General features: G+C 41.2%; 1 protein-coding gene across 1 annotated transcript; it reads right to left on the bottom strand.

Moving 5' to 3' along the window:
• Positions 1–1,546: 1,546 nt before the first annotated feature.
• gmfb (glia maturation factor, beta) lies at positions 1,547–9,945 on the bottom strand. Its single transcript, XM_017419347.3, has 7 exons — positions 9,835–9,945; positions 7,501–7,597; positions 5,105–5,154; positions 4,870–4,919; positions 3,744–3,826; positions 3,560–3,633; positions 1,547–2,579 (listed from the first exon to the last, which is right to left on the bottom strand). The coding sequence occupies exons 1-7, from the start codon at positions 9,835–9,837 to the stop codon at positions 2,508–2,510; spliced, it is 429 nt and encodes a 142-aa protein (XP_017274836.1). The 5' UTR covers positions 9,838–9,945; the 3' UTR covers positions 1,547–2,507.
• Positions 9,946–10,408: the final 463 nt, after the last annotated feature.

Here is a 10,408-nt window from a genome sequence, read left to right on the forward strand (position 1 = left end):
GGGGGGTGGGGTAGTGTTAGGGGGGACTCGTAGTCCAGAAGGATCCTTTTTAAAATTTATTAGGTAAAACTGAGAAGAAGCAGTGTTGACCAATGAAGCCCAAATGCCCTTAATGAATTTAGAAATACCCTGAACATGATTCCTCTTTGAGTCAGGCAGATGGTTTTCACACAGTTATAAGAAAGTTCTCCATATGTCATCGGTCTAAGTGAAGGCCCATTTATGCTCACTTTACCTCATTTTAAATAGATACATATGTTTCAAAGGCTTGCAACGCATTATAGATGTGTTTGTAGGTTCCTACACGTTCATACAGCTTCTCTACAAAAAGTGACGCTGTTCTTGTTCCTTTCGCTGGTTGCACGCGAGCGTTGCTGCGCAGCACTGTCCCCGCGACTTCTCCTCGGACTCATGGGGTCCCTCAAGGGTCTATTTTAGGTCCACTTCTTTTTAATCTGCACATGCTGTCTTTGGGGTCCATTTTAATCAAACATAGCAGTCGTTTCCACTGCGTTGCTGATGATATTTAGGTTTATCTGCCCATTAAAGCAATAAAATCTGGTTAAAACTAAACTTCCTGAAAATAAGTCATCAAATTTGGTAAATATAATACTCTCGACACGCTTGGCTTCATACAGCAGCTCTGCTGTCAGGAATTTGGGTGTTATTTCTGATTGGACAGATTAATGCAGTTGTGAAATCAAGTTTTTCCAATTGAGACTCATCACCAAGGTGAAGTCATATCTCCCGACCAAGGACTGGGAAAGTGATTCATGCTCTCATTGCCTCTCGGTTGGACTATCGTAACTCTTTGTACATTGGTTTAGTTAAACCATCTCTGCATCGTTTACAAACCGTCCAGAAGGGAGCAGCTCGTCTTTGAACAGGTACTAAAAAACATGAACACATAACCCCGGTCCTGGCTTCTCTCCACTGGCTTCCTGTCCGTTTCCGGTTTGATTTTAGGATTTTACTGCTTGCTTTTAAAGTTTTCAAAGGTCTGGCCCCATCATAATTAGGATTTCTTGGACATCTCCTTTCACTCTGGTCAACCAACCAGTTTCTCTCACACGTTCCAAGATCCAAACTAAAACCTAGAGGTGATCAGGCTTTTGCAGCTGTTGCTCCGACTCTGTGGAATAGCTGACCTCTTCATGTATTGACCGCTGAGACCTATCTTTAGTGTTTGATTCAGGCAAAGCTAGAGATCCAATTAGAGCTGATGGGTTTATGGTGTGTTTCCGTATTTAATTTAGCTTTACTTCTTCTTTTAACAACATTTCTTTGATTTTATTGTCGTCTTACCTTTTTGTTTGACTGAATTTTAAAGCACTTTGTTCAACTTCTGTTGTTTTTATGTGCTACAGAAATAAAATTGATATCAACACTGATCTGTTTGGATCAGCATGTCTGACGACGAACTTAAATAGGAGCAAAATGAATGCCGAGGACGGACAGAAGACTCCGTCCATATATGTTTGCGGATTTATCGTTGAGCATAAATGGGCCTTGAAGACCTGGAGGTCACTGTGTGAAAACCTTTTTCTCTTCCCATCCCTGCTCTGCTGATATGTTTGTGTCAGACAGGCATATTTAGGCTGAGCAGTGGGGACAGCTGACGGGCGTGTGGTTTTTGAATATTCAAAGTTTACTTACATTGAGCGAATTCAAAGATTCTTTTATTTTTTCTCTACTGGCACCTGGTAGTTAAGACGCTTTCTCTGCTTTTAACCAGTTCGTTGTCAGGCTGACACTTACTGTGCTTCATTTATTAGCCATGCACGAGTAAAGGACTCATCCTTTTAGGATTTAATTACAGTATGTTAGCTTCGGATTTAAATGCCCTTGAGTAAATACTGGAGGACTAAAGCAGACCTCAGTAGTGTTTGCTGGATTGTAGCTACAACTATTCTGGTAGGAAAAAGAAACAAACGCACTCATTTATAGATTACTCTAACCTACAGACAAGAAAACAAAAATAAAATAAAAGTTCTCTAAAATTATGGAACTAAAACAAACTAATTAAAAAGGTAAAAGTGGTTAACATGAAGAGGTTCTGAGTTGTGTAAACCTTTTAAACTGTCTCTGAAAGGGCGACTGCATACAAGTGATTTCTGTTTTCATAAAGAACCAAGGGAGCATTAAATCCTACAGACCCATCACTGGCACATGAAGAGGTTGTATGGGGAAAACAAAAGCAGACCTGCATCTAACAGTGTTTGCAGATTTTTAGGCAGCCAAATGGCCACGGTTTAGTTGGTGCTGTGATTGTTGACAGTCACAGAGAAGCGCGCAGACTCTTGTGATTGTCTGAACCTCCTGGTACCCTGAACTGTAAAATCACCGCAAACTCCACCAAGGCGGCCTTTTAATTTGCAAAGACTATTTAGATCAGGTCCGTGCAGAGAGCAGGGAAACATTAATTGGAGCGTGTTGTCTTTGAAAGGTGACAAGTTGTGTATTCTGGATCCTCCCCGCATCCCATACCTCCGGGCGAGGTGACGACTTTAGCGGAAGAATCCAAGCTTCTCTCTGAGCCATTCTTCTGTTAAATCCTCTGTGTTTCTGATCTCAAACACCTGTTCACAACGACAAAAATGTAAAAGGAGAAGAATGTGAGGGTGTCATATTTTTGGGGATAAAATGCTGCAGTTCACACCAGCCTAACCCACCGAGTTTTGAGGTTGAAATGAGGAGGATTTTAGTTTCCCCAATGGTGCATAGGTGGTTCACTGTACTAATATGGGGTGGCTGTGGCTTAGTGGTTAGAGTAGTCGTCCAAACAGTTGAAGGTTCGATTCCTGGCAGGAATCACATGTTGAAGTGTCCCTAGGCAAGACACTGAACCCCTCACTGCCTCTGATCTGTGCCCCATCGGTGTATGAATGTGCATAAAGCTGATTAGTCTCTGTAGAATGATTCGTTCAGATTAAATTTGTAGAGGTTCAGAGTGCTGTATGAATGCGTGTGTAGATGGGTAAATGAGGGCACAGACTGTGTTGTAAAGCGCTTTGAGTGGCCTGGTTGGCTAGAAAGGCGCTATATAAGTACGGTCCTTTCACCATTTACTAATATGGTACTGGGTTCTGCATAATCATAGATATCTTTATTTCATGTGCACTGCATATTTCCTAGTATGCTTTGACAGAGTCAAAATTGTTGGTTAGCAAAATATCTCATGAACAGCTGGACTGATTTGAATGAAATTTGCACAAAGTAATCATTGATGTACATCTCAAATGCAACTGCTGACCGCCACAGCTAATCAGCCTTAGCAAACATAAAAATGGAAAGAACGCAGTCAATTTTACAGACCGTGTGCTAAATTTTGGTTTGGCAGTAGCTGAGAGTCACCCTCAACACTTGATCCGAGCGCCAACAGATCTCACAGTTTTACGAAATCACGCATCATCCTTTATAAGGTTTGAGCAAAACAGTGACGATTCTGTTTAAAACTGGTCTGTAAGGTGGCAGGTGATAAGCATCCCTTCCAAACAAACCTGTTCAAAGAGCCACAGCATTTATTCGCTGTACAACGACACGCAACAGGGCAACAAACCTTGGTCAGCTCGACAGTCTGCACCAGCTTGTTTTTGCTTCCTGCGTACATCATCTGCTGCTCGGGTTTGCAGCCTGTCAAACACAAACACATCAACATGTACAAATGGTGTTAAAAGCTTCTGAAATAAAATTACTGTCAAAAAAAAAAAGAAAAAAAGAAAGAGAAGCAGAAACAATCTTACCTGCTGGACTCGAGAAGATGAAGCAAAGCGGATAGGACACACGTCCATCATCATGCTGATACTTATAACTGTAGACGATAAATGTTTTTCGTGCTAAGGGAGGGTCGTGATTTTGTCATATTTTACATGATAACCTGTAACAAAAAGGTTTGTTTTAAACAAAATTCTCTGTGTTTTTCAAATGCGAACAGAATTCTGAAAATGATGGAACCTTTTATGAAGATAAAAACAGAACATGATTTGCAAATCTCAGAATCCTATCTTTAGTGGAAGAACGATGAAATATAGTAAACGTATCAAATGTTTAAACTAAGAAATTGGACTATTTAGTCTTCTTTTACCATCAGTCTGTAAACATCCAGGAGCTGAGGAGAGCAGCTGCTGGAGGTTTTAGAGGGAATGTTGTCCCATTCTGCTCTGATGGAGGATTCTAGCTCCTCAACAATCCTGAGTCTTTGCTGGTGAGAGGTCTGGACTGCAGGCAGGTCAGTTCAGCTCCTGGACTCTTCTACTATGAAGCCATGCTGCTGGAATGATGCAGTCTGAGGTTTAACATTGTCTTCATGAAATATGCCTTCACTGAAAAAAGATGTCTGGATATGAGAATGTTGTTTTAAAATCTATATTTAAAGTCTTCACAATTTTTCATTGAGGAATAATATTCTGAAATTGTTCCACTATTTTAGATAGACTGGCAAGCCTCTGCCCATCTTTACTTTTGAGAGATTCAGCCTCTCTATAATGCTCTTTTCATACCCAGTCCTCTGACTGACCTGCTGTTCATTAACTTAATTAGTTTTAAAATACTCCTCCAGCTATTTCTTGTTTGTATCTTGAATTTTTACATCCTTCTGTTGCCCCGTCCACACCTTCTTGAAATGTGTTACTTCCATAAAGTTCAAAATTCTTCTTTTTTCCCCTGACAGTGGTAGAATGTCTTAGTTTCAACATTTGATATGTTTACTATGCACCACTGTGAATAAACTATGAGCTTATGAGATCCACAAACTACTGCATTCTGCTTTTTATTTAGATTTTACACAATGTCCCATCATTTTCAGAATTTGGTTTCCTTTCAGATTATATTATTTGTTAGACAGAAACGGGTTGTCCATTCAAAGGATATCTGGGTTGTCTCTCAGGAAGTTCCTCCTTCAGATCATCAGGAGAAATATTCTGAAAGACAGATGTTACACGAACAGCTGAGGTATCTGCTGTCATGCATCACTCAACTATTTAGCGAACAAAAGCAATTATTTAAAAAATTCAAAAGTTGGGCACGTGCATGATCAAATCATTATTTGTCCAACAACTTCTGACATAGGAACAGGAATAAAATCAGTTCTTCGTTTGAAACTTACCTCATGTTCTTCGTCAAGAATCACCAGCTGCTTCTCTTTATCAATCTTCACTGAAGAATACAAACAAAAACAAAGTTAAATTAAACGAGAGTTCATGATACGCCCATCAGTAAACAACCCTGAAAGCATGTCTAGAGTTTGAGCACAGACAAGGTCAATAGGGATCATCCTCGACACACAAGGTGTCCAGATGTGCAGTTTGACATTCCTACATCAAACAGTTGCAGAGCTAGATAGAGCAAGGACAAGATTTTTTACAAAGGGGTCACCTGTGACCTTGACCTTTAACCCTATGATCTTGAAATCAGTAGGGATCACCCTTGACCCATGAGGTGTCCAGCTGTGCAGTTTCGTATTTTTATGCTAAAGGGTCATCAATTTAAAGCTCGAACGAGACAGACAGACGGACGTATGGCACCGTAACACGATACGTCCCATCTTAGGACGGGCGTAGACAAGCAGAGCTGAAGTTTCGTGAGTCGGAGAAAAAAAACTTTCTGCAGGACAAATACCAAGAGGAGGAACCAACATTTCCCACTCCAAGCATCTTGATGTCCAGCATTTGGTGCGAATGACCGGGTGTGAGTCTTTGTCCTAAGCGCTCGCTGCTGATCCCATTCAGCAGAAATGCCATTCTGAAGCCATCGGGGTGGAGGATAAAGCTTCTGCTGTTTCCAAACTAACAACTCCCTCCTCTGTCACACCACCTGCTGCATTCGGAGATGACTCATCGTACGCGCCTCGCTGCGAGGCGCACAGACAACGAGCCGGCTCGTCTAATATTATAGATAAAATTAATTTTTATTATGTAGGATTAACTTACTTTAAACACCTGTTTTAAAAATAGAACGGCGAACATTCAACACTTTCAAAATGATGCTGCGCGTACAGGCAAGGTGACAGTATTCAGTCAGAAGTATTATTATCATTATTATTTAGTTTGTCGCAGCATGAAAGGCACAAAGACGACGGACGACGACAACAATAACCAAGTTCCTTTAAACGCCACAACAAGCTTTGACTGTAAAGCGGTCCGTAAAACCTCCCTGAAGAATGGCATGCTGCTATCACAGCATCTGTGAACTTCCTGCTTAGACTTGTCCGAATCTCTGTTGCAAGAGCAAAGCACTACAAGTGATCACGGCGGCTTTACCACGTTTTTTTTTATGCAGGAGGCAGGCGGTCGTGTTGCATTTAGAGAAGTTCCTTTTGAACCGTTTTAAGTTGAAATCTCATCCCGGGTACAACCTCCTACCAGGAACTTGGAACTCTCAAATGGCCAAAACGACTTTGTTTCTCAGCCGGTGATAGCGTTAATGTATGTTTAAACATCTCTTCAGTAAAGTTAAATCTGAAAACAGAGACACCCAGTCAGATCAAGACAGTTTTCATTGACTGGTATCGGAGTAGCTGACCCACTCCGCTCCTGATCTTTGTTGTTGACCTGTTGACCTACAGTATTTTCCGGACTATAAGGCGCACTTAAAAGCCTTCAATTTTCTTATAAAACAACAGTGTGCCTTATAATCCGGAGCACCTTATATAAGTAAGAAGTCGTCATTTTTTAGTACGACTTTAGTAAACTACAAAGCTGCACCGCTTGCAGCATTAGGCCCCCACATATTCGGGCGTAATGTGCGTACAGTTGACACTTCATACTCGAGCGTACAGATTGCCTAAAATTCTCCCGTGACAATTTCAGCCATGGCGTCACCAGACGAGGAGGAAGAAATCGCTTGCCTCTTAGCTTTAACAAAAAAAAAAACGATCGAGTATGTGAGGGTCTTTATGTCGGTGCAGTATTCTCCAAAAAGACAGGGGGCTGTTTTGTTTCACTTAATGCTCCTTATATATGACAAAAGTTTGAAAACGGACCATTCATTGACAGTGCATCTTATAATCCAGTGCGCCCCGTAGTGTGGAAAATACGGTACTCTTCGTGCTTTTGCGTCGGCTCATCGTAGCATGGCTGCAGTACGTCTGTCGTAATATGGCAGCGGTGACCAAAGGAGGCAAAAAATGTTAGCATTGGATTGAAATGTGGGATCAGATAATCCTTTTTTTTTAAAATAACTCTAACTGGTATTAGGAAAAATTGTCCCTAGGTGTGAGTGAGGGAATGGTTGTCTCGTTTGTCTCTATATGTCCTTGTGATGGACTTGCGACCTGTCCAGGGTGTCTCCCGTCTCTCGTCCAATGACTGCTGGAGATAGGTAGCAGCTCCCCACGACCCGGAAAGGAGAAGTGTGTAAAGAAAATGGATGGATGGATGGTATCGGGGACAAAAAAACCCATCTCAAACGGGACATCCCTGTTTGAAAAGTTAACCTAGAAATACTGAACAAAAGTTTAGTTAGCTCCCATTATTCATGTAAGAGAAGAAAACAGCGACTCACTGATGATGGCTGCGTTGTTGGTCTCCTTCCGGAAACGAAACTCCCTCAGCTTTTTCACCAGATCCGCGTCCACATCGCACACGACCAGTGACTCGCTCTGATCGAACAACGGGAGACAACGATCAGCGAGGTCAGACAAAAATCAGTGGCACCGCCGCATCTGCGACAGGAAGTGCTTGTCTTCACATCCATGAATTGTCTTTCTGACTCGAGCTTTCTGCAAAGCGTTGAGCGAGTCTGTTTTAGACTCACATCTGTCAAAGTTTTGTCTTGTGATTCTAAAAAACAGACTAAATGCCCTTTGTGCTTTTTTATTATTGCGGCTTTTTATCACTTTGAAAATGAGCCGTACTTAAATCATAACTTTGCTGACATTACTGTGGCGATGTCGTTGTGACTTTGTCCTAATCCGTGTGTAGAGGCTCGATAATGTGGAGTCAAAACAGAGTCCCTTCTTATGAAACCTTCCGGTAGAAGAATGGGAACACTGACGCGCCAGTCTGAACAGGATATAATTCTTCTGGACCTCTGTCATGTCCGCGCGCCGTTACATAACTGCATCACAAAACCGTGAACTCTCTGCAGACGTTACGATCCTTAACGGAATCTTTCCTGAACCGGTGTCAGGATTTCGCTGAGCTCCAGGGGAGATCTTCCCGGATTAAGATTAAAGGCCTAGCATTTCCTCAAAGGAATGCACGTCACCCGTAATCTCATGCAATACAGTGAGATCTCACAAGATATGTTAGCGCTCGGAATATAAGTTGAGGATGACTCTCAGCTACTACCATGCCAGATTTTAGCTCAATATCTGTAATTCTGAGTGAGTTATAGCCAGTTTCCTGTTTGCCAAGTTCAGTTGGCTGTGACGGACATCTTAAATGAGGATGACTCCAAACATTAATCAGTTGTAGACGTACATCTAATGACCATTTTCAGAACGTTTCATTAAAATCTGTTCGGTGGCTCATGAGATATTTTGCTAACTGACAAACTCAGTTGACTCCAATAGTTAACGGCAAAGTTTTTAAATTCTCGCACGATTTATCAGTAAGTGCTTGGCGTATGTGTTGGGAACAACTCTCAGCTACTACCACACCAAATTTTACCTGGATTTCTGTAAAACTGACTGAGTTAGACATTTTTTTCTGTTAGATAAGGTCGATTAGCTGTGGCCGCCATCTTGAATCTGGTTTGCAACAAAAGTTAATCAGTTGTAGATGTATGCCCAAATATTACTTTCTGAAAGTTTCATTAAAGCCCGTCCAGTGGTTCATGAGATATTTTGCTAACAGACAGACAAACACCCGCCCACACACACAGTACAAACAGGCCTGCTGTCTGTGGTTCTTGTGGGGGAAAAGACGCCCAGCTGAGTTAGTTCTTTACGATAAAAGCTCAGCTGTCAGGTGAAACTCCGGAGGTAAACTAGCAGCACAGCTAGCTTCCAGACACAATCCAGGCGTGTTGGAACCAGCACTCAGAGCTGACGCGTCCAGTTACTGACGCACAGCAACAGGAAGCACGACTCCTCACACTTCAAAACAAAAGACCTCAGTATTAACCTTTCATTTTTTAGTTGTTTCAAGTTCAAAACCTCTTCTGTACAAACGACCTCAACTTGCATAGCTCTCTTGAATTTTGACTTGTTAAACAACAAAATTGCTTCGAAGCAAATCATTATTTTATTTTGTCTGATTAGGAGATCTTAACACCAATATACTTTAGATTAGTAGTTTCAAAGTTATGGTCGGGCCCTACTTTGGGTCAGAAAACATTAATACTGAGGGTCCTGAGGTGGTCTCCAGAAATTAAACAAAATCAAAAAATAACTCCAACCAACATACTTTCACTGCAAAAACTAAAAACAATAGTCATAAATGAAAAATACAGAGTAGTATAGGTTTTATTTGTGTTGTCATTATGACCTTATACTTCTTTGCAATGTATCACAGAATATCACAGAATATCATTATTGGAAAGGACTGCAATAAACATTGTACTTAATAATTAATATATACAATGTTTAACACCTTTAATGTGTTAATGTATAAGGTGCAGATGATCCAGTCTTGCAGGTGATATTGCGTTTTGACCTAATTGGGATTGTTTTATTTTGAAATCATTTACCGGAAATCAGGTCACCTACGTGTTGACGGACTTGACGCCATAAGAGGGTGGAACTACTGCTAGGCTAGCAGGCTAACGCTGACAATTCACGACCTCACTTTGCCTACGTGCTCCCTAAAAACTTCCCGTTAGCTCGGAGCTCACGGCTGAAACGCAGAAACTCAAACAGTGACGCCTGTTTGGCAGAGAAACAAACCGACTTACCATTGTTGTAGAGTTAAAATCTCCCTAAAGCTCCAGACGCTGCTCTGAATGGCAGGAACGCTTTCAGTGTTTTTTTTTCCTCTTTGCTTCACATCATCTTGTGACTGGTTAGTCCAATCCCTAACAGGCGCCCCCTACTTGAAACACTGCCCTAAACTATCAGCTCTAAGGAGCGTGGAGCAAATTAAATGAGATAATATTGTGTAATAAAATAAATCACACATTGTAGTTTAACAAATTCGGTGCGAATGTTCAGTTTTGACTTAAAACAGCCCTTTTGTGTCAACAGGTGGTTTTACTTAAAACTATAAAATGTATTTTTTTTTTATTTTAGTAAATTAATTTATGTTAATTTTGCTGTTTTTTTCCCATACGTTTTTGCAATCAAACTACTTTTGCATATTTTGTGCTTTTTTAGCCATAAAAAAAAAATTCCCTTCTCACCCTCCGCGGGTGGTCTTTGTTTCATCCTCTGAGCTCGGGTCCTCTACCAGAGGCCTGGGAGCTTGAGGGTTCTGCGCAGTATCTTGGCTGTGCCTAGAACTGCACATTTCTGGACTGAGATGTCTGATGT

This window comes from Kryptolebias marmoratus, linkage group LG10 (assembly GCF_001649575.2).
Source record: "Kryptolebias marmoratus isolate JLee-2015 linkage group LG10, ASM164957v2, whole genome shotgun sequence".
Classification (NCBI taxonomy): domain Eukaryota; kingdom Metazoa; phylum Chordata; class Actinopteri; order Cyprinodontiformes; family Rivulidae; genus Kryptolebias; species Kryptolebias marmoratus.

Excerpts from the sequence above, each read along its gene's own strand:
- gmfb (XM_017419347.3), bottom strand. Across the intron at positions 4,920-5,104 it reads TTCTTGACGAAGAACATGAG|AATATTTCTCCTGATGATCT; the intron begins GTAAGTTTCAAA and ends TCTGTCTTTCAG. Across the intron at positions 2,580-3,559 it reads AGACTGTCGAGCTGACCAAG|GTGTTTGAGATCAGAAACAC; the intron begins GTTTGTTGCCCT and ends CGTTGTGAACAG.